The sequence below is a fragment of the Silurus meridionalis genome, chromosome 16 (assembly GCF_014805685.1).
Source record: "Silurus meridionalis isolate SWU-2019-XX chromosome 16, ASM1480568v1, whole genome shotgun sequence".
NCBI classification, from domain to species: domain Eukaryota; kingdom Metazoa; phylum Chordata; class Actinopteri; order Siluriformes; family Siluridae; genus Silurus; species Silurus meridionalis.
In genome coordinates, this window is record NC_060899.1 from 6333927 (window position 1) to 6358619 (window position 24693).

The 24693-nt window shown below is 34.4% G+C and overlaps 1 protein-coding gene across 6 annotated transcripts; it reads left to right on the plus strand.

Moving 5' to 3' along the window:
* Positions 1 to 252: 252 nt before the first annotated feature.
* On the plus strand, positions 253 to 24458 carry sycp2 (synaptonemal complex protein 2). 6 transcript variants are annotated; one of them, XM_046869460.1, is made up of 48 exons: positions 253 to 441; positions 1682 to 1721; positions 2429 to 2566; positions 2692 to 2820; positions 3374 to 3478; positions 3583 to 3607; positions 3699 to 3784; positions 3931 to 4025; positions 4115 to 4149; positions 4624 to 4766; positions 5067 to 5119; positions 5212 to 5257; positions 8153 to 8257; positions 8393 to 8456; positions 8570 to 8718; positions 8959 to 9033; positions 9650 to 9778; positions 11193 to 11298; positions 11468 to 11619; positions 11717 to 11791; positions 12627 to 12693; positions 12800 to 12851; positions 12987 to 13099; positions 13234 to 13493; positions 13765 to 13883; positions 14040 to 14076; positions 14189 to 14277; positions 14364 to 14406; positions 14501 to 14541; positions 14646 to 14703; positions 15356 to 15518; positions 16626 to 16690; positions 16783 to 16938; positions 17034 to 17316; positions 17410 to 17450; positions 17567 to 17849; positions 17939 to 18147; positions 18853 to 19098; positions 19178 to 19226; positions 19292 to 19456; positions 19614 to 19676; positions 21186 to 21346; positions 22552 to 22646; positions 22773 to 22872; positions 23029 to 23087; positions 23896 to 23974; positions 24052 to 24108; positions 24199 to 24458. In XM_046869460.1, the coding sequence occupies exons 2-48, from the start codon at positions 1698 to 1700 to the stop codon at positions 24268 to 24270; spliced, it is 4959 nt and encodes a 1652-aa protein (XP_046725416.1). In that variant the 5' UTR covers positions 253 to 441; positions 1682 to 1697; the 3' UTR covers positions 24271 to 24458. The 6 variants fall into 6 exon arrangements, with proteins under 6 accessions (XP_046725416.1, XP_046725419.1, XP_046725418.1 ...); XM_046869463.1 differs by having other exon boundaries at positions 17413 to 17450; XM_046869462.1 differs by having other exon boundaries at positions 16786 to 16938.
* Positions 24459 to 24693: the final 235 nt, after the last annotated feature.

Genomic DNA, 24693 nt, shown 5'->3' on the forward strand with positions numbered 1-24693 from the left:
TAAACTGTACCGGATCGCTAAATGACTCGGTTCAGTATTGCATACAGCACTTTATACGAACGGTATAAAACATTTGTATTAGAAAGCCAAACGTCCTTCATTTATTTATTTATTTTTTCTTTATTTCCAGCATTTAATACGTTTTGTATTTAAAAAGACACCCGTTTTATTTAAGCATTTTCCTGCTTAAGCCTGGACGAGTCACTGAGTAAAACGAATCGATTCGACTCGTGTTTAAAAAAAAAAAAAAAACATAAAACGGCGCGTGAGCTCTGTTTTCCCGCTCGCTGTTTGTGGAGATACAGAGACTTAGTAACAACTGCTCCTGATTTTAGTTTTAACACAATACAATCGGTTTTAATCTTATTTCGACATGTATTTGTTGAAATATTTTAAATAGCTTGTGATGAGCTCGGTTTGACTTCCGGAGTCAGGGCTGAGGTGAGAAATCTGTCTTCACAGTCGTTATGTGCGAACGGAGCTAACAGCATTTAGCCAACCTTTAGCATGCTAACATCCTGAGGAGTCAGTTCGGGGTTTGGTTAGTAAATAAAACTTTATCTCGACCAGATCGATTACTTCCTATAGACTGAGCACATATTTATGATTGGATGTCAAAATATAATAATCGGTACAACCGATGTAGCTAGTTAGAAAACATCTGCCTGAACAAGCAATGTAAAGCGATTAGTTAGCTCTGTAATGCAGTGCTAGTCACAGTGACACTACAGCAGGGCTCCACAACCACCAGCAAGAATACAAAATTATTATATTTATTTATTTTATTTGAATTTTTATTGACTTTCGCGGCCTGCATGGGTTTTTTTCTCCTGTGCCAACTTGTTTCAGTTGCAGCTTTTTCCTATGCACTGATAAATTAAGTTCGTACTGATTCTGCATTAAGTGAGTTACATTTTTATTATATACACTATTAAATAAACAATAAAATCATATAAAATATATAATGGTAAAAGAATATCAACGTTATTGGGCGTGACAATTAACGAGGGGAACTAAGCACCTCTCAAGTAGTTTATTAATGAAAAAATATATTATATACAGTAACACACTCATCATGTCCATAGATGTTCTTTAAACGAATAAAGCCAAGAAAAGATTTTATATATTGAAGATTTAAAAGAAGGAAATGAGAAGTAACATTGATTAATTCAAAGCCAGGCCTTCATGAATCCAGGTGAAGATTCAATGTAGCTTTATTAATATTCAAAATACCAAAATCTCTAATGATCTTGGGGTGAGGGGTGTGTGTGCAATAACTAGTATATACATATATGTTTTAATTACAAATTAAATTATTACATATATAAAGAAAATGGAACTCGACTCAACATAATGCAGAATCAGTGGGCGCTTCATTTATCAAGGAAAACACTGCGTTTGACACAAGTGTGGAAAATTGCCATTGGCAGAACTGTGATTAAAAAAAAAAAAGACACTCCGGGAAAGTTAATAAAATGGAAATAAAATAGAGCTTTATACGTTTATATTCTTTCTGTGCAGCCCAGTAGCAAATGATCCACAGCTCAGTGCTGGTCCGTGGCCTGGTGGTTGAGGACCCCTGGTTTAGACTGAGGTGTTGACTGATTAATATTTCTAGGTTAATAATATTTTCTGCATTGGTTGTTTGTAAAAATGCTAATTGAACAAGGCATACTTTTAGGTAACATCCAGATGTGATGGCAGGTCATCAGGATAAAAAGGTGAGAATTAATTTTTTGTAATATGTCAAGAAAACTATTATGCAGGAAAAAAGAAAGGAAGAAGACTTGGATGAGACTATTTCAGTCCAGGGTGAGGGTAAGGTATAGACCACTGTTGCTTAAATTTGGCTTGTGGTGACCTTTGGTTTGGCCCACATGCCATAGAAAAGAAAACTGTATCTATTTTTTTAAGTATTATAAAATTATAAATAAAGGAAACCATGGCAACTCTAATTTTAATATAATATTTGGAATAATGCAACATTTATTTTCAGCCCATGGCTCTCACTCAATTGATACCCTTCATGGGAAAAAGTTACGGCAACTCTGGGACTGTGCTTGAACCATGCGGTCAGTTATAGAGCTCACGGGACAAAGAAAGGTTTTAGAGATTGACATGGGAGTGTATTAGACACAATACTGTATGAACACGTTAAACCTGTTCATTCATTCGTGTTGATGTGAGTTGCTGTGGTTCCAATGCCTGATTTATAATATATATTTTGAAAATAGCACCATCTTATTCTGTTAGTGAGAAAACATGCGAGTTGTTCAGTGCTTTAATTAAAAAACATGAGATACCAGAACAACAATTAGGAGATGACCCAGTGTGGACAGGAAGGAAAAAAGTTTCAGGAGTATATACACAGATAGTAGTGCTCCAAACACTTTATGTCATCCACGTCATTTTAAACATGTTAATTCAGGTGGAGGAACTTGTAGACCAGGCTTTGAAACATAACTTCAGGGCTTTGGAGGAGTTTTTACTAAGTGAGACGAGGGACGGGGTTACATCGAAATGCTCCAAACAGTTCATCTTGAAACTGGACAAATTAATTAACAGGGTATGTAACAGGGCTTTAGCTTTTATTTTTATTTTTAATAATATAAAAATGTTGATAATTGATTCATAATAATTGTTGTTATTTCATTATTACTACTTCATTTGAAAGATTTATGCTCTATGTAGGAACTGGACCAGCAGAATGTGCAGAATGCATCTGTGGTTTTTACCATCCTTCACAAATTTGGAAACACACTGGTTTTTTCAGGGGGTGGAGGATTATCAGTGGTAGTGTCCCAAGGACTTGTAAGAAAGATAAGTACATATTTGATAGTATTATTTGTTATATTTGAGCAGTAATAAAATCTTAAGTCACATATGGATGTTATTTAGGAGCAACATCAGTTGCAATGTCACAAATTTGCCTAGTCAAGCTAAACAAATATTTAATATTATGTACTGAATGTAATACATTAATACATAATTAATAAACAAATTGACTGAATGAAACTGATGAATAGGACAAGAAGTCATAACTGTTCATTAAGTCATTAAGTGGACTTTGTGAAAATTAAGGCTTTAAATGGCATTAAAAAACATTATTTTAGATAGTTTTGAAGGAAAAAAACATTATTACCAATTCATTTAGAAGTTAGATTTCATGATCAATACTTTGATTTGCTGCCACAAAATATGTTCACCGGTGGGAAAAAAACAATTGTATTCGTGGTTAGTTAGTCCACGGGTTGTGTATGCTATTAAAAATAATAAAAGTGATAAAAAAAAACATAAATACAAATTTGATTATACCTGCAAGAACCCTGCCTACCACACATAATCCAGTTTATTTAAACTTTTTAATGTTTACATGGTACAGTGGTTTGAGAAAGCCAGAAAGTTATGGGTTGCAGCTGGACCATCGAGGAATGAGCCGCTTATAAACTTAGCTGAAGACTACTTTGATGCATTGATGGTGAGCTGAAGTGCTTCCACTGCTAAATTAATTACTTCAGACAAAACAGCTGTGCATAAAGTAGATCAAATGATCTTTTCTGATTTCTTGTGTCCTTTTTTTAGGTTATTCATAAAAGTTGTAAAGAGGGTAAGTTTCTTAAACCAATCTTTATGTATAATCATGAAAAGCCTTATTAAACATTATTAATAAGATGAAGATTGTTAAATGTGTTTATAAGGTACTTACCAAGTAACAGAATCTCTGCTCCATGACATTGGCAAGTTGGCCTCTGATCCCCAGGTTAACATTCTTATCCAAAAAGAGGCGAGTCGTACAATTAATTATTTTACAAAATTGCATACTCCCTATGTACAAATTGTAAATTGTCTTCGCAGAATAATTCAGTCATTGCTTACAAAGGAATTATTATTTGTTTATTTTATTAGTTTATTTTGTTTTCTTGATGACAGGCGGTGAGGAAACTGAATATAATGTTGGGAATGATCCCATTTGAATTGAAGAAAAAGAAAAATATTTTGTCTTCACAAGAGGCATCAAGTGTCATGTAAAGAAGCGTTCAAATATAACATTTAATCTCATGTTTGTATTCTAAATTCACATTTTACATGTTAATAAATATTTGTTTGTCTACAGGATTGCTTTGGCGAGTCGAATTCTTACAGCTGGAGGTCAGCGATTATCCATAAATTCATACTTAATATCACTTTGAGCCTGAAGATTTACATAGACCACCGCTAAAGATATTTATTTTTACACTTCCACAAATTTCATGCCATACATTTATTTGGCAGGTTAATTAGGGTGTCTTCTTTGTTTTTTACAAGAGGTTATTTTAAAACAGTAGATTAGAAACAGATTTATTTTAATTCCCTACTTAAGAAATCAAGTTGATCCGACCAGCTATACTGTATGTTTAATTAGTCTGTAGGATCTGTGAAATTAATGAAGTAGCTTCTGATTGGCCATTAGTCATCAATAGAAGCAAACTGGAATACACCTTGAAGCGCTCTAGAAAAGTATTTTTGCACATTTTTAACATTTAACGTGAAAATGTATTCATCATTAAAAATATTTTGCTGTTCACTGGGGTTTGGGGTTTTTGACTGTAAAATGCTTTAATGAGCATGTGTGGTACTGTGTAGATTATGATCTGCAGGTGGCTTTGATGGAGGCTCTGTGTAGAATGACTTCTCGTGCCCAACGGCGGGAGCTGGCTGATCAGTGGTTCAGCATTGAATTGGTTGCTTCTGCATTCACTAAGATTCAGGACTCAGAGTTTGAGACTGTGAGTAATCATTTGCCATTATTTTTTCAACATTTCCAAGGAAGGACTTGGATAATGAGCTACTGATCGAACAATTGGCATGAAATTAAAACTATGATCTGCAATTACCAGATTCATTCATTCATACCTCAGCTTTTCCTTCTATATTGTTTTATTATGTACTGTGAAATAAACAGACCATAAATTGTAAGAGTATTAATTTCACAGTCAGACTCAGAAACCAGACAGGTAGTTGTGAAAGCACTCAAAAAGAAGTGGGATCAACACATCCATAAGTGATTGATGCTTTTTTCCACCCAGGATTGCAGAACATTTTTAAACCTAGTAAATAGAATGCAAGGTGATGATCAAAGGTAACTTTATTACATTTATAACCGTTTTTATTTCTTTAACCATATCATAAAAAATTGCACTTATTTATACTGGAGTGTTTTTATTTTTACAGTGTGTACTCCTATCCTTGTCTGGAGGTGTTTTTGGACAAGCATGCGGTAAGTTTTCACTCTTCTCGACTCACGACCTGATGGACTTACGACCGGTTTTTCGGTCCCTATCTATGTCGTAAGTTGGGGTCTACTTGTAAATGCTGCTTTTCTGGACCTACAACAAAAAGACATATGAACATGCCAGGGTGTCTAGTTGTCACCTCATAAAGAAGGGGAAATATACTTCTGCATGTGTGCTACTGCAAATTACACTAGAGGGAATGACAAGTAATTACATGTAAGAAGTGAGATCTTGTGGCAATGTAATGTTGAACAAACCATTTAAAAAATATGAAAACAGTTTGTTCTTTCTGAATAAACACTGCACACAAATCGGTTTGCTGCTAAAAAAAACCCACAGCAGCCTACATCATCATACTCATTTGCCCCAGGTTTTTGAACAGCACAGTATTTCGGCAGACGTTACAATGTCATGCAGTTGATTTTTGAGCTTAAGTTCATATCATGAATGTAGCGTAAGTTTTATTTCTATCCACTATTCCCACATTTCAATCATGCACACACATGCACACCGGAGCTCCCCCTTAATAATGCTCCCCTATGAAAAAAACAGCTAAAAGCATACAAGCGTAGCTACAAGTGCTCTACAAGTCCATGTGCTCTGCATGTATTAGATTTCACACATTATCTTAGATACAGTGGTTTAAGGTGCATTGTTTTACACTAGACAATTTATAATAATAAAAATAAAAACATTTTAGAATTTTGGGGATACTGCAATAAAAATTACAATTCTAAAAATAATTTTTTAAAAAAAGTCAGTGGAAAAAAATGGAAAAGTAATATGTTTTAAAAAAAATAAATTTGCAAACGTGTGTGTGTGTATGTATGTATGTATGTATGTATGTATGTATATATATATATATATATATATATATATATATATATATATATATATATATATATATATATATATACACACACACACACACACACACACACACACACACACACACACACACACACACACACACAGTGGAACCTCTGTTTACGACCGCCGCACTGGTACGTTGGTTCTTTGCGCACGCTTCCTAACTCAGCAACAGCCAAGAAGTTTCATTAGATCGTTTTTTTTAGTAAATGTTGAAAAGCAAAGAGATTGAAGTGAGTCATAAACAGAAAGTGATTAAAAAAACGTACACCTAGTGAAGTAATGGAAGGCGATTCCCCTCCTCTCCAGCAGTAACCCTTTTTCTCCACTTCGCCTTGTCTCCCTCACATCAGCTCCCACTCTCCTCCAAGGTAAACATTATTTTTTTGGGTTTTTTTTATTCAAGTTTATTATTGTTACAATATACAGTAATACAACAAATATCACTTATAAATGTTTTATTATACTGTATTACTGTATATTGTAATGTATTTTTCATTTTATATGAATATTTTCTGGGTCCTGGAACGCATTATTCGAATTTACATTATTTCTTATGGGAAAAATTGCTTCGTTATACGTATGATTTGGTTCCAGTATACTTATCTGGAACAGCATTCACAAAACGAGGTTCCACTGTGTGTGTCTGTGTGTATAGGATCTGTATATACATTTTGTATCTGCATACAAAATAAAATTAATTTATATAATACAATTATTTTAACGGGTAGTAAAAAATTCATGTCATATAATTGGGAAACTAGATCCTTAATCATACATTTGTGTAATATGCCATATTTGTTAAGTTTATATTCCCTCCCCTTTTTCTGGTGAGGATTGTGGTAGCAACAGACAGAAAATCTAAACTACTCCTAAAAGATCTTCTGACATTTCCAATTCAACTGTAAGATATAATCTCTCTAACGGGTGCAGGGTCTGCTCTACAATCTCTGTCCATTAGGTCTAGATACAGATCTAGCATGATCTGACCAGACTTATTCTTGTAAGGTGGTTGAAACGACCTCAGCTGAGGAGGAACCTTGTTTCAATCAGTGCATGTAATCATGTGTTACTTTTCTGGTAGTGAAACAATATATATTTTAGAATTTTTAAAACTATAAAAGCTTATAAAGCTTATATAAAAATCTTTTTTTATTTAAATGAAAAGTATTTATCTTATACCTACACACTGACAGTGTTGAATTAGGAAAACTCACTAGATGGCACTGTATTACTTGTCAAAGAAGTAATGGAATCTACATGATCTGTTATGTCTTATTTCTGTTGTGTCCCCAAGCTATTATACCAGCCAATATTAAACAATGGTCTTATAGACTGACAAAGCAAAACCACTAAAAAAAACATAAAGTCCCCTTTTAAAATATCAATTTCTTTTAGTGACTTGGTACAATTTAGGACTATAAACTAACCTCCTTAGAAAAAGACATCCAGCATGGATTAGACTGCGTACATTAATTTGAAGTGCCAAACATGCACACCACCATTATTCAGTTCTCAGCTAGTAACCAAGTTCATCTCATAAAAGTGCTGCAGACCGTCAGTCTGTGTGCAATGCTGTAATGAACTCTGGTTAGTCGGGTGATACAGAGGGCAAGCAAAATGTGGAAAGAATACATTTACAATTTTATGACAAATTCAAAACATCTTTTTGTCTTAAGCAGTTTCCTAATAAATTATTAGATTAGAGTAGATTGGATTAGATTCGATTCGATTCAACTTTATTGTCATTACATATGTACAAGTACAGGGCAACGAAATGCAGTTTATGTCTAACCAGAAGTGCAAGTGCAGGATATACAGTGTTTACATAAGTTACATAAATTAAATTAAATGGTATTTTTAGAGTAATTTACAGATGTGTATGTACTATGAACAACACAAAACTATGACCATGATTTAAAGAATTCATATAAAATTATTGATATGGCACAAATCTATGATTGCTTAAAATTTCCCACCCAACCTAATATTCTTTGTACTGTTTGCAGTTGCTTATGCCAGTGGATGAAAACCTTCAGGAATTTTGGATTGACTTTAATCTGGGAAGCCAGAGCATCTCGTTCTATTTCTGTCTTGCCGATGATGAGGCAAAGGTATTTATTCTAGTATTTGTTCTTGTATTGGAATTTCTACATCATTTCACTTTGATCTCTGCCTGAAACATTGACTGTGGTATTTTGGACTTTATGGCAGAGTTTCTTATTTTTCCCCCATCACATATTTCACAGCAGGAGAGCCAGTGGGACACTTTGTGCATTACAGAAAATGAAGTCCAGAGTTACACATTGGAAGGTAAGGACAGAAAAATATAGGCTTGTCAAATTTATGTTCTGAATATTTTTGATTGACGACTGACATAGAAAAATAAAATGCTCTACTCAGCTGTTCCTGTTTTTCATTCCCAGAGGAGCAGGGTGTAAAAGTGCTGCACCTGGTTCTAACTGAGCCAGTGTGTCTGAGCAGCATCGAGGGCACTAGACTCACCATCCACTTCAGTTCCTCTTTGGACATCCTCAATGCCACCAAGAAAGTTTATGGAGAAACCAAAAATAAAGTAAGTTGTGACATTTGCTGTTTGTTTTAATACCTAACAACTGATTTAAATCTATTGAGTACACATAATAGGTGAACCAGTGTGAGTGTGTACACTTTAGGAGGCTGTTTAACTCGTAAAAAGAAAAACAAACAGTTTCATGTTCATTTTGTCATTACAGACCTTATGCAATTGTGTAACTGTAAAAATCTTTTTTACTTAATTTCTCAACTAATTTTTCAATTTGTTCCAACATTTCAGAAGTTTATTGGGAAGACCACCACATCTGTGGTAAAAACCACTGTTCAAATAATTCTAGATGAAGGAGGTTCACAGGTGAGAAATTCTGACTAAAATATGAGTGTACTGTAATGGTTTATTTAAATAATAATTTGGGTGTGCAAGCCACATGTACAGAGAAAGTGGTTATTCCACATAATATTTTAAGGGTGATGATGTAATGGTTAGCAGGGTTAATACAGGTCTTTGTTGTGTTTAAAAGTGAATTAAATGACCACACAAACTACTTCTGTCTTTCCTTATTTTTAAGCTAGCTACATAGCAGTTAATACAATAGCCTAGCTACTCTCATGGCAAGACATTTAGTTCTCAGTTATTACAGGCCAATATTATTGTCATTAGTGGTGTTCGTCTTTAGTGTGACTAAGGACATGCAATGTTCCTACCGGACAAGCCCTGTAAGAATATTTATACCTTAAAGAATAAATTATATCAACAAGCTATTACATAATCTTTCAAGCATGTAAAAACCAGTCAACATGTTTAAAAATCAGTAAAAATACTTTGTCTGTATGAGTTTGTTACAGTTTACTTTTCAAAGCTATAATAAAGCACAATTTTTTCCAGATAAAACCACATGATACATTTTAACAAATTTAATGTAGAAGTAAAATTGGTTTTGTTGCGTTGTGAATTTCTGTCATGTGAACAGGTTCTTTTTCCTGAGAGTCAAAACTCCTCTCAGCGAATGGAAAAAAAAGTACATTCTTCAGTAAGGAGTGACACTAACTGTCGGTTGCTGACATCTAATGACAAAGAGGCCCAACACATCAGTCAGCAGGCAATAATATTTTACACAATTTCTTTTTCTTTTTTTTCTTTTTTTTTTTTTTACCAGTTTTATTTTTTTTTTTTAAATGTAAAACTTTTATTATTATATATATATATATATATATATATATATATATATATATATATATATATATATATATATATATATTTAAATAATTGTTTAATGTATTGTTTTTGTTCTGTTTTGTATATTAGTTTACTGTATATTGCCCATGTTAAGACTTTTCTCATGGCCCTTTTTTTTATTTGTTTTTTTCTACATACACATTTTTTTTTTTTGTTTGTTTACAAAAGTAAGAAAGAAGAGTAAGTAAGCAATCACCACTATTTTTATAGGAGCATCTATACACCAATTAGCAGCAATTAATACATTCATGCAGATACAGGGCACTTCAGTTATTGTTCATACCAAACATTAAAATAGAAAAAAAGTATTGCTGCCAGACGGGCTGGTTTGAGTATTTCAGAAACTGCTGAACTCCATACACAATATACATAGAATTTTACTAAAAACATCCTTTGATTAGAAGAACCTCTGGATGAGATGCTGATATGACACCTTGATAAGAGCGAGAGAGAAATCAGATGAGAATGACCAGACTGCTTTGAGAGTGTCTATAGTAACTCAGATAAGCACCAAGTCTTTATGACTTAGTGAGCAGAATGCACAGCACATCAAATCTTGAAACCAATGTGGCTTATTTATTATGAGCTGATGTTTTGTGCATGTTCCGAAGCTTTTCTGCCCAGCACCATTGGGTAAGATTTATTTTATGAGTTACATAATGGTTCCTGGCAGCTCAAGGCAATCTGGCCATTTTCCTCTGATCTTCTCCAGCCTGGTTACTACCCATAAATAAAAACTTTTATTTTTTTTATTTTTTTTTATGGGCAGACATATTTTTGTATGTATGGATAATTTATAAATAAAAGCCCAGCACTTGCCAGGTTCCCGACGCCTTCTTATTTTATAAGATAACGTTTTGATTTGTTCTTTCATCACTTTTGGTGTAATATTCTATACTTGGTGATGTCACTGTAGTGTCTTGTTTTCTCCACTTTTTGATAATTGTGCTCATGTAGTACAGTACCAGGGTTTGTCTAATTTATTTGGAAGTTCTTTTGTGCTCCCTCTACTGATCGATACATTTAAAAAAAAAATTCTGTACATACGTGGAAGTTTTTGTAGACTACAATCTCTGCAATTGGATGATCAATATCAATAATGTGAATCAATATCACATCATTGATTAAAAGTGTCTGATATTAATTTTGATAATTCAGTTCTCATCAGTGTCATTTTACTGACTAATAATTTATTAAAATCTATTCATAGTGTTCTTATTCTTATACCAGATGATTGGTCTTTTGTTTTTTATTGTTATTATTATTTTTTCCCCCAGAAGATAACTCCATTAAGGAGTAAGGTGTCAGAGTCATGTATGTATGTGTCTGGTAGCGCTGGACGTAAACTTGGCAGAAGCTCCTTCAGCTGTGTGTTGCCTGCATGTAAGACATACTGTTCATCTGTATGTTTTTTTAGCGCATTCATAAAGTATGTCTGTCTTGCGTGTCTTATGATAGTTGCAACACTTGTAGCAGACAGTATAAAGAAATACATTGAGTGATTAAAAAGGAAATTTTCTCTCTCTCTCTCTTCTGTGGTATTGTCCTATAGCTACCCCAGGGAAGGTGAAACTGAAACCAGCTCTTGAGATGGTATCCTCTTCAGAGAAAAGAAAAACACTTGAATCGAAAGAGCTCTCAACTGCCAAATTATCTCACAGTGTGCAGTCAGTTAATGTGGAAAGGGAAAGCATAAGAAAGCCGGTCTGTAGTAATTAGCAATGTGCAGTCCACTTAAATGGTTAGCATTCTTATTATTTATGAGTCGTGTTACTGAGTCTATGTGTATCTGTGTGAATAGTCAGTTACAGACTTACCGAGTCCAAATATACTGCAGGGCCAGGAAGGTCAACCAGGGATGGAAAAATACCGCCGGGTAAGATACAGTACAATTAAAAACAAAGCTGTTCTCTACTCTCTAATCTATCTACTGCCATATTATTTGTATAGCATTTTTAACAGTGCACATTTTTAGAAACAAATTCTAAAAATAAAATGTTAGATTCATAACTTCATACACAAATATCAAGCCAGAGGCAACATCTTAGCAATATTTCTCAGATTAAATTAGACTATTTTATAAATTTGTATCTACATGAGCTTCAAATGATGGAGTGAAGACAATAATAGAACTGCTATAGATGATGTAACTGAAAGGTCATCCAGAGTATATGCAATCAAAAAGTCAATGTCTGTCTGCCTGTGGTGTTAAAACAAGTACTTTTATACTTTAGCATTCAGTTTATATGCCTAAATGTACCCATTCCTCAACTTTATTAAGCTCTTAAAAATTCTTGGCTCTCTAAAATGCTGAAAAAAAACTGTAATGTTTACACAATTTTCTTAAGTTGTATATAAATGCCTTTATTTTAAACCTGTTGATAAATTTAACCAAAAAATGTAAAAGGTTGCAAATGGTTACAAATCAGCATTTAGTCTGTATTTGCTGTCAAAATAAATTCACTTTTATGTGAAGATGTTCCACCATAGTTTGAAATGTGGTTTGCAGTTTTGTGCTCATTAATGGTTTTAGTAAATTTAGGTACTTATGTAGGGTGAAGAGGCCTGGGGTACAGTCAGTGTTCACAGTCATCCCAGTGTTGCTCAGTAGGGTTGAGGGATGTCCCAATACATATGGACTTGTGTGTGTCCTTTTTTTTCCTTTTTTTAATGATCTGTCTTTATATTCACATAGCATATTGTGTTTGCAGCATCTTTCTGTGGAAAAAGTAGTGGAAATGGTGCAAGCTGACCCAGAGCTCCAGGAAGAGCCTTTGGGTATAGTTATGCTGTCTGATTACTGTTAATGATTCATTATGCCTTACAAACTGAATATTTACTGAATTTTAAAATGTAACAATTGTTTTTGTTTGTTTGATAAAAGATAACAGTATAGTACTAGACTCCCAGCCTGTTCTGCTGAGAGAAACCTCTATGTAAGTGTGTGTGTTTGTTTGTTTGTTTGTTTGTTTGTTTTTGCAATATGCTAATCACAAATGAATGGAAGCATATGATCAGTTTATACAATGTGATTTGTATATTGCATGTAAATATTTTCTGTTATACTATAGTCCCAGATACTCAACTCCCAGCTGCCATAACAAAAAGAGGATTTCTGTGTCTGGGTCATTATTCCCGTGTCATCCTGAACCTTCATATCCAAATCCAAATCAGTCCAAATCAGGTGATAAAATTCACATTATTTGGATGCAGCGGATCTTTAGTAGAAGTACCAAACCACTCTTACTGTGCTTCTGAGTGTTAGACATTCAGTAATTACTCAGCACATGTTTTGCTCTGCATCTATCTCTTCTCCAGAGCCTCCAGAGCAGCTGTTTGTTGTCCAGACCAGCTCAGGAGGCCTGAGCTACAAACAGTTTCATGCTCAGCTCACACAAAGACTGGAGCGGGTGCTAAAAGAGTGTGAGCAGCAGGAACAAAACCCACCAGAGTTTAGTGCTGCTGGAAAAGAAGCTGAACCTGGAAGAAGGACACAGAGACAAAACCAAACTAAACTCTGCACAACTGAACAGAGTGGATGGGCTAAGGCCATTAAAGCTGACATGAGCCACAATAGGGTGAGAGCCCTGCTGCATTTTGTGGTATTAAAAAAATGTGCCTATTTTTCCTTGTGAATAATAGACAAATAATAAGATCATTTAAAAAAAAAACAAAAAAAAAACTATGAACTATAGTAAAAAAGGTACTGCTGAAATAAAATATTGTTTTTAATTTGCCTTGTACTCACACATCATGACATTTATTCATTTCTAAAGGGGTTTAATATGTCTGTGTTATTTTGACATTTAATAATTACAATACATGTATTGACTTTATACTTTTGTTTAGAATGCAGAGAAAGCAGCCGAGAGCATGGTAAAGCAGATAAATAGTCATTATAATCGCACTGCTTTTAGTACTTCGGCAAAGCAGCATGTTTCCCGGTTTAACATCGCACCACCTAACAGGTAAAATAGACACATTGTGTTATACAGAGTGGGCCACGGAAAAGTACCCCGCCTCGGTGGCACTGTTATTGGAGACGGGTTACTTTTCTGTGATCCATCCTGTATTTCCTCTAATTATATATTGCTCTTTAAATCTGTTACTCATTTCTTTTGTAGATCCATTTTCAATAAAAGCTGGTGTCCAAACTCAGTTGTAAGATTTCCCTTAATTGTACTGCTTTATCTTGATGATTTAAACATTTTTCAAAACCTTTTTTTACTTTTTGCTATACACTTAGTACTGCCATGTATTTGTTTTGTTTCAGGCCAAGATCTCTGCTAATACACCTGGCCTTCTTAAGTCATCTTCAGAAGACCAGGCATATAATTCTAAGAAGCCATCAGATCAGAATAAGTACTGCTTTCAAATTAAACCCTGGGAAAATTGGATAGGAATTTAAAATGTGTTGAAATGCTAATAGAATTCGTTGTTGTTGTTAGGGACGTTTATACATTCAACCTGGATGTGTCAGAACTCAGTGAAGTAAAATCTATGTCCTTTTTATGTTTTTATTATTATTATGATGTTATTATTTTGTGTCGTTTATATATTCCTGATTCGTTTTGTTTGTTTCTAGAAAAAGAATAGGTCTTCTCTAATTTCTGGAATGGAAAGCAGGTAATTAGCCTTCTAGTGTCTGAATCAAGCTTTCTTGTGAACATGGTTTTCTAAAGGCGAATGTGACATTTGCACAATTAATTCATTTACTTTGCTTTTTTCAGTGTAAACAGCAGTTCCCTGGTTCTTTCCAGCAGCTCTAGAAAATATCCTCGTAAGAAGGTCAGAGAATTATTGAAGCTATCTATTAGAAACAGGAAGATCAATTCTGTTGTATTTGCTGTGCACTGAAGACATTTGTTTTTGGGATCAAGTCTTGAATATGAGATTTTCAGCTTTTTCTGATTCCTTATTTGGTTTATTTCCAGGTATGTACCACAATTCTTTTTTTTGTTGTTGTTGTGTTTATGCCTCTCTTTGGGGGGTGAAGCACATTTAACTTTTTCTCCTGATTTTGGTTCATTGCCTTGCTGCATGACTGGATGTATGTATTTGTAAAATGGTAGACAGCATACTTCTGTATGAATATGTTTCTACCATCATGGGTTACATTTTCAGTAACATTTTTAATCTACCAGACACACCTGAATAACATGCGAGTCACATATTCTAGTATTTTTTTTGATGACTTGCAAAATGGGTGATTTTAAACAAGATGTGCCCTGTTCTAAATTGTTTAACATATCCAGATCTAGATACCTTTATCAGGAAAGGAAAGCCGAAAATAAAATTCGTCTTTTGACATCAAGCTCAAATGTCTAGTTTATATCAAAAACAAAGCAGTGGTCTTGGCATTCCAGTGTATTGTGATGATAGTACAACCCCCTACTTTAAATGTATATATTTTTGTGTGTATTTCTCTATGCTTGTAAAGCCCACTGGTCGTAATGTGAAGAAGCACCTGTTCAGTGACACTGACACTGACAATATGACAGATATAAGCTGGACAAATTCAGCCAACAGGAGACCAAAACCCAAAGTGGCAGACTACACAAGACAGCCAGTTAAAGCCGCTCGTCTTCCTGTGGCCATCACATGTATGTCTTTTGCATAGTCATGTTATTCATGTTTGTTTAATAAGTCATCCACAATATGCTAATTATTTGACAATGGGAATTCCTAATTTACATTTATTTTTTACAGCCCTAAAAAAAAATACTTGACTAAAATACTTAAAATAAATATTTTTATTCCGATTAAAAAAAAAAAATCTGACATTCAAGTTTACCTTCATAACAAAATTACCATTATTTTTTTGCAATTAGTTTTATTTATTTTATTTTATTATTATTTTTTTATACCTCAAGTACATATCCTGCTTAATGCTCCTTATTTATTTAACTGGCAATTAATTTTTTTTTTTTTTAGTAACGCAGCAGCATTTACACAAGTAGAGTGGCATTTCTGAAAATCAGTAAAGACGGAGGAGAAAGACAGGTTCTTTTGTATCATATAGTAATGTCAGAGTTTGTAAAAAAAATTATGTATGAGAAAGATTAGCGATAAAAACTGTAAGATATCCTATATAACCTTGACCCGGGTATCGCTTTGTATATTTGACATATTTTACTGCAATGTTCGAAATTTGCAGATCAGTCATTTTACATTATTGCCTGAAAAGTGAGCAATCTAAATGAAAATCTATTCATTAAGTTTAAAACCTATAAACGGAGAAACAGTTGATGTGTTTCTATTGCAGCTGACATGCTTACACTGTTCTGCAGTACTGGAAGATTTAGAACACCATGTCCGTTTTTCAGTGCAGTTCATCTTTATTTACTGATGAATAAATAAATTTATCAATTTAGTTGTAGCATACAAGCACATCACACTTAAACAACACAACTTAAACACACAATAAAAACACACAGTTTCCTCCTAAGAGGTATTTACCTTAAATAAAAAACTTTACAGCTGAGGGGATAAATGAATGTCTAAAACGATTTGTTTTACTAATTGGAGTTCTAGGTTGTACTTGACGAATGCACCTTAGTTTATTTTTGACTGACAGAATCACTGATAATCAACTTTACAAAAAGATTTATAAATGTCTGGCTTTTATTATTCTAACTGCATTCTCAATTTTGCTTTGTCTTTTAAATAGATGAAAAAGGGCTGCAAATAAAACTCTTACTCTCTTTCAGTTGAAAATCCAAACATACCCATTTCTTCACCAGAAGCTTCAAAAGCATTGCCTAAACCAAAGATGGTAAGTGCATATATACTACTAAAGAAGAATGACATGATCTTTTATTTAACATTGTATAATTAAGCTGGATTGTATCTACATTTCCGAAAAAGCAGAAGAAGGTGGTAAAAGAAAAGCATATAAAAAGCAAGGATATTGCCAGCACAAAGCCCCTGGGCAGGTCCCAAAGAACCTCAGCTTCGACCATATCATACAGAGAGTTGTCTGATTCTGTGAGTGAGACAGAGCCCGATGAACCTCCAGCAAAGGCAGGATTCTATCACCTATCTCTTAACAATTGAACTGTAATCTTTTGGGTGTTTTGCTACTCAGTGACACATTGAACTATGTTCTCATTAAATAGAAGATTATCATCAAACAGCCAGAAAAGCATCAGAGGACAGCTTCAGTTCAGAACAGAGATGCAATCGTCGAACCACCTGCAAAAAAAACCCATCAACTTCGGTCAAAGACTGTCCCTAAGGCTGTAAAGCAGAAACAAGAAAAAGAATTATCTAATCATGAAAAATCTATGCAAAAAAAGATGATTGCTGCTGTTTTGGAGGCCAACAAAGTACAAGAAAATGTTTTGGCTCCTAAAATTGCACCTTTCTGTTCTCCTCCTCTCCTGCCTAATATAATTAAATGTAAGACACTATTTTCTATTGTTAAATCTGTCCCCATACAAACCATACCTTTTTGGCACTGTTAAATGTTGTTATATGTGTGTCCTGCATTAGCAGTGGAGAAGAGCACAGCCATGATGAGATCTAAGTTTAAGGTACAGACCTTTGCCTTTATACAAGAATTTAAATGTTATGTTTTCTTATGCTGTCTGTAATTTAAGATTTTTCAACTCTTACTTAATGGAATTTAACGGTTCAACAACCAAAAAAGTCTCAGGTTCTTCAGAAGTCTTCAGTCCAGGATATAGTACAAGAAGAAAAGATAGATGGCATAATTGCACAAGTTGAGAAAGGGAACGAACAGCCCGAAAACACGCCTACACATTCAGAGACAGGCAGAAAGTTTATTGAGCAGAAAGATGTCAGTGAAGTATCGGGATTTGAGCAGTCAAAAAACATGAACAAATTGCTTTCTCCAGCATCAACAAAAGAATTTGGGGCTTCCAAACACACCTCTTTCTGCCTTTCACCATTCTCTATTGAGAAGATGAGATGTAAGAGATTAGTTGCTTATTTACTTTATAAAATCAAAATTTTTTTGCTGCTGTTTTGATGTGTTTGATATGCAAGTTATTTCCTATAGCTGCAGAGAAAAATGCATCCTTACCCAGATCTCCTCTGACACCCCTACAACCTTTGTGCATCTCTCCTGTTGATGGCAATTCCCCTCCCTTGGAGTTGAATAGCCATCTGAGAGGGATTGAAGCATCCTCCTTCTTTAAGACTTCAGGAGGATGGGATTGTGCCACACGTCTTCCTCACTCTTTCGTTCAGATACAAAGTGCTCAAGAGGTATGTCAAGCAAGAATTAAGGCTGCACTAAAATCAAGCATGCCAGTAATAAAACATGGTGTAACTCATAGAGTTAAAGTACTGTGATAAGAATAAAATAATTTGAATGAATTTGAATAAATAGATAATTGAGAGAGAGTGAGTGTACAATACAATTAGATTTAGATTATTATTTATTATTATTATTTAGAATGTAGTTAATCTGACAGGAACTACCTGCACATTTACACCTTTTAGTCAACCAGAATAAAGTATTCCCATGGCAGAAATTTACCATGATATATAATAGCGTGATATTTGATCTATGATATATCGCCCAGGTTTGCAAGTGAAGTTGTAGGGCTTTTTGGCAAAACTGCTTTTCTTTTTCAAGACTGCATTATTACATCACTGATAGAATATTCATTATAATGCTTATAAAATATATTATTATATCTTTTTTATTATTATATATATATATATATATATATATATATATATATATATATATATATATATATATATATATATATATATATATATTTTTTTTTTTTTTTTTAGGAAATATTTTTGCAATATCTGTTTTACAAGTTAACCTGCAGAATACCATCAGTATTCTGATGTCTGAATTTCAATCTGGATAAAAGAGTTAGTTATGCATGATAAACTTAGTAATTTGTTAGTGTTCTTATATAGGCTGTACCTTATCTCACTGTTCTGTGTCAGCAAGCTGAGCTGAGTCCTGGGCAGTCATTTGGCCACCCCCTAATTGCCTCCACTGGCAAGGAGAAATGTTCTTCATTGCTCAACTCTCCAGACCTAGATGCAAATCTCAGGGGCGTTCTAAACACCACCAGCCAAAGAGTTTTGCCGACTTGCTTTGACAAAGAGTCTGCCATCACTTTGGTGACACTAAGCCAATCATCACACACATCTATGAATAATATTGCGATGATCTGCACTGAACTTGAGGTAAAGAGGTTTTTTTATCTAACTTGGCCATATGTTGGATTTGCTTAAGCATGTGCTAATAATAAATCACTTTGAACAGAAAACACCTGCGTCTGTTCAGAGGAGCAGTGTTGAAAAGGCAGAATCAGGTAATATCCCTGGTTTATTTTTCTCTTGTTTACAAATGTTCATGTCTAACTCACTGTGCCATTAGGGCCTGCAACTCCTCGTACTCGGCCCAGCACATGCAATTCCACAAGTCTGTCTGAACAAGATGACAGTGAGGAAGAAGATAAGAGGACTGGGCCCAGTCAATTCGCTTTTAGAATGAAGCCAAGAAAGCTGTTCAAAACTGCCAAGCAGCAGTCTAAGACAAAAGGTTATTATTGCTAATTTAATATTGTTTTCACTTTTGTGGGCATTATAACATTTTCCTAATCTGTTTAATACATCTGGAAGAGAAACTGTTCATTTTGTAATTAATAAGTGCATAGGAGAATTTTAATTAATGAGAGTACATTTCTTTCGGGAAACAGGTTTTAAACAACCAATGCAAGTTGACAGCAGTGGTGAGGAAGGAGAGAAAGAGAACAGATCAGGTAAAGGGAGAGGATCCAGATGAGTATAGTGAATTTACAAAGTAAAACCTCAATGCATACATTTTGAGTGGGAGACTGACTAGACCAGGGGTCACCAACGTCTTGCCCGCGGGCATCAGGTCGCCCACAAGCCTTTTCTAAAAATAGCTGTTTTCTACCTTGTTAAATCATTGTTGATAATTATTGTGAGAAATCATTAACATGATCAGTGTTTTCACACAGATCAGGGGTGTCAAACTCAAGGCCCGCGGGCCAAATCCAACCCGAACGTACAATTATATCCGGCCCGCGAGATGATTTTATATAGATCTATTATTATTGTTATTAATGGCCTGGCGATTTGAAGCTCTGATAAACATAAACTACAGATCCCATAATGCAGCACTTCAGCTGTCTTACCGACCGCTAGACCACCTGGGAACATTCCAGCATCAATAAAGTCGAGCTTCTGTTGATGTATTTAACCCTATTGTACAGTTATTGTGAAGCCCCTCACTGTGGTGAAGAGAAAAGTTGATACTGAAAACAGAGCCTTTCAAAACCAATGGGATTCTGAGTATATGTTTACTGACACTGTCGGTAAACCCACGTGTCTTATTTGTGAATTGAATGTGGCTGTAATTAAGGAATTGAATCTAAGACGCACTACGAGACAAAACATCAGGATAAGCTGAAAAACCTGAATGCAGAGCAGAAGATACAGAAAGTAGAAGAGTTCAAGAAGAATCTGACATTTCAGCAGACGTTTTTCACCAGAGCAAAATCACAAAGTGAAGCTGGTTATTTACTGAGGGAGAGTTTCTGAAGAGCTGCATGAAGGTGTGAGACGTCTGGTGTTTGACAGGAGATATTTTTATGTAGAGCAAAATATTTTAAGTTATTTAAAGTTTAAGTTGATTTATTCTGGAATAATATTCCTGTCTGTTTTTTTTTTCATATTTATGTTCAAAAAACATTGTTTTAGTGTGAAATTTAGCTTTGAGTTTTGGCCCCCTGTGCAATTGAGTTTGACACCCCTGATATAGATGAATATTGTTCATTATTAATAATAACATATAATTAATTAAAGGTAAATTAAGCAAATTTGTTATTTCAGAAGTGTGTATCAAACTGGTAGCCCTTCACATTATTTGGTACTCAAGAAGTAGCTCTTGGTGTCAAAAAGGTTGGTGACCCCTGGACTAGACTGTGTAATGCCTGCTTGAGCTTATTTTTGGCTGTATGTTTGTGATGGTTGTCTTGTTGAGACATCCCACTACTTTGGTCTGTATAAATCAAAACTCTTCTTATATGTCTTATTGTATCGCTTCATGCAAGTTCTCTTTTGCTAATTACCTCCCTTGTTCATCTGAGCAGACATTGCAGAAGCTTAAATGGTGCACCTGTCTAAAGATGATTAGTGTCATGAACTTTGCAGTATACTTTTTTAAACATATTAAATAATTAGACTGACAAGTGCTTAAATGCATTTCCTATGTTTTATTTGTTTATTGTGGTTGGGCAAATTAGTAGTTACTGAAGATGCAGAAGCACGGTCCACTGTGGTGTCAGGCTGTTGGGAGACAAGTATGGATGCAGATGTGGATCTGGTACAGTCTGAAGTGAGCACATCTCAGGAGATGAGCTATGTCTGCCATCAGTTCAGCTCTGAACTTAAGAGAAAATTTGAGGTAGATGAAGAACAAAGTTTTATCGAATGTGATAAACAACATGGATTGAAAATTTTAATATTTTTTAAATAATGATTAATTTATATATATATATATATATATATATATATATATATATATATATATATATATATATATATATATATATATAATGTTATTTTTAAGAATTGCTATCTATCTTATTACTACATATATTCTCTTCGTGCTGAGATTTTTCACAAAGTCATGAAATGATTGGTATGTACGCTCATTTATGGTTGTACACAATAGTTAAATATGCAGCACAGTTCCCTCGTAACAAGTTCTATGTATTGCTTTGTAACGTTTACATGGAGAAATATGTGAAGGTTTTCATCGGTTATTATCCGCTCTTCGTGCTGAGATGCTTTGTGTTAGGCAATGACTGGTTCAGGTGCAATAAATCAGACGTGGCATTTTATCCTGAAGTGCGCTGTCTAAGTTTTGGGTGCAGACGTACTGACTACTGGTTAACAATAGCTAATTAATCATTTCTATTCTGATTTTTCATCTGGGGCTCGAGAAACTACTGCAAATGGCAGGTTAAAGCCCTCACCTTTAACAGCATGGCACATGAGGTGGGTCCACCTAGAGCCCATAGTTTGCTAATTAGACTTGGTGGTGCCCAAGGCCTTTTTGCAGGAATAGCAGCAGGTCACTGTCTGCATTCAAGATTGTATCCATATATCATTTGGAATCACTATTAATCCTGTAGGCACTAAGCAAGTAGGTTCCAGGTAAAGAAGATACTTATAGCAAATACTAAGTGACTGTGAAAGTCACTTTCATGACTTTGCAGAAGATCTTGGCATGTTGCGATTAGAATAATTTCAGATGGAAAACATTGCCTTTGGCTAGTGTGGTAGAAGCACAGTTCATCATAACTAGTGTTATGAAATGTATAGCTTGTGGTTTTTATAACTACATCATGAATAGTTTAATGAATCAGCCATTCAGATGGCAAACGTGTATTATTTTGGTCATTTGTAAACGGATGAAGACATTTATGGTATTGTAAGTGCATGAAATTGACTTTTATTACTAATAGACTATGACCATTGTACATTTTAATGTCAGCAAGTATTTAAACACATCATTAGGATCATTATCCTCATATGACAATTATTTGACGACTCATTATAAACGTCTGCTGTGATGCCATGTTGACTATATTGACAATATTTCAGAACCGCTCAAGGAGAATGGATCTCTTCACCAAGCAGTCCCTAAAATCCTGCAAGCAACACGTTTCTACTATAACTCTGAAAGTGCAAAAGTACAGGTCAGACCTGAGAGTATCAAGGTCACAGATAATCTATTTTCAGTGGCTTATTTTTCTTATACCTTATTTGTCAGTCATTTAATCATTTTTTTATTTATTTTTTTTAATCTGTATTCTTCCATTTAGGTCTCAGAGGCTGGAAACAGTTAAACGAGTTCTAATGGATGAAATAAAAAACTTGGAACATGATGACACATCTCTGCGGAACATGGAAGCAGAGCTGACTGTACACAACTACATGCACAAACACCTACAATATAACAAAATCATACAGTATATTAATTTTAATACTTAGTCAGGTCTATTTTCATATCTAGTAGTAATTGTAAGTAGCAGTTTCCTTCAGTTCAGACTCATCTAATATATTTCTGTTCTTTTAAAGGCATACTGGAAGAAGCAAGCCCTGGCTTTTCATGCTTACCAGGAAAGAGGAACCCAAAGGTGAGACCTGTAAAAACAGCAGTACCTATTCATTTAATAATGTCCTAAGAACACAGAGTGTATGGTTCAAACATCAATCGGGCATAGGGCACCAAGCACGTACACATTTACACGTCGAGGAAATTGACATGTTTTCACATGGTGAGAGGGAACCAGACAAAACCCTGAGTGTTCAAGGTTTTCTCAGGGTAGAGCCAGGAATTCTGTAGCTGTGAGGTAACTTTGATAAAGGGCACTAAAGCTCATTGGACAACATTAAATTACTAATAGGAGGTTCACGATTGTTTTTTTCCATCATAGGTTTTATTGCCTAGTATAACAATGCTTTACTCATATCCACTGACCTGAAATTCACAAAAGAAATGTGCTTTTGTTTACAAGATCTGGCACCATAACTCGTGCAAAAATTATAAGTTAATTTTCAAATATTTAAACATTACATTTCAAGAAAAGGTAAAGCAAGTTATGTTGCTGCTTCCACTGTTGAGAGTAGTAGTTTCAAGGTGTAAGAATGCCCTAGTTGCCTTAGGATGAAGGTATTTAAGTTTTTTCGCCATATCGTTGCAACATGTGACGCTCCAAATCTTAGCCTCATAATAGGTGGCCTGTATAAGCAGCTAACCTAAATAATGTCAGTTAATAATGACAATATAATAAAAAAAAAAATTAGTAATATTTAATAACCATTCACTTTATTAAGAGCACCTGTACACCTGCATGAACCTTCATGCAGTTACATTTTACTGCTATCTTTTTTTACTGTGTATATACAGACTTCATTTTGCCACGCTGATTTTTTCTCCCTCAGGCTGAATCATTTAAAAGGCACAATTGAAACAAACATATGCCGAAACCCGGAGTATGAGGAACATATATTTCTTTCACAGGTGAGTGTTACACAGGTAAGAGTAATACACCACCCATTAAAAGCAATTAAAACTTCTATTTTTCAATGTAATTTCAGATGCATTTGATGAAGAAAGATATGAAATCTGTTCAGGATCATTTATTCAGTCAGATGGTGGGTGAAAGTATTGCTTTAGACTTTCTGTTTATTAAAAACATTAATGTTTTTTGTATCTTTCCAAATTAAATTGCTTTGGTCTCTTAGCATGAGGAAGAATTACAAAGTGTACGCAGAGGACTACAGACCTTGTTCTTTACAGACGTCCCCATGTTTTAAAAGTGTGTTCTTATTATATTTCAGTAATATATGTTCATTATCAACTGCAATGCTATTTAAAAAGTTAATTATTTCCTTTTTTGATTTTTATATGTAACGTGTTATGGTCCTGTTGGACACCGTTGCAGTTTGAACTTTTCTGAAACATGGTGATTTTCAAATACTAATAAAATAACAAAAAAAGAAAATGTGTGTGTGTGTGTGTGTGTGTGTGTGTGTGTGTGTGTGTGTGTGTGTGTGTGTGTGTGTGTGTGTGTGTGTGTGTGTTTTATACATGAATAGATGTTACCTCTGACATTTACATTCATTTCCCAAAAGTATATTTACTGCTCAGGTACTAAATAAAACAACAAAACATGTTCACAGCAGTTATGCATGACAGGAATGTTTTTTTTTCCCACTACAAATCAAAATGGTTTAGCC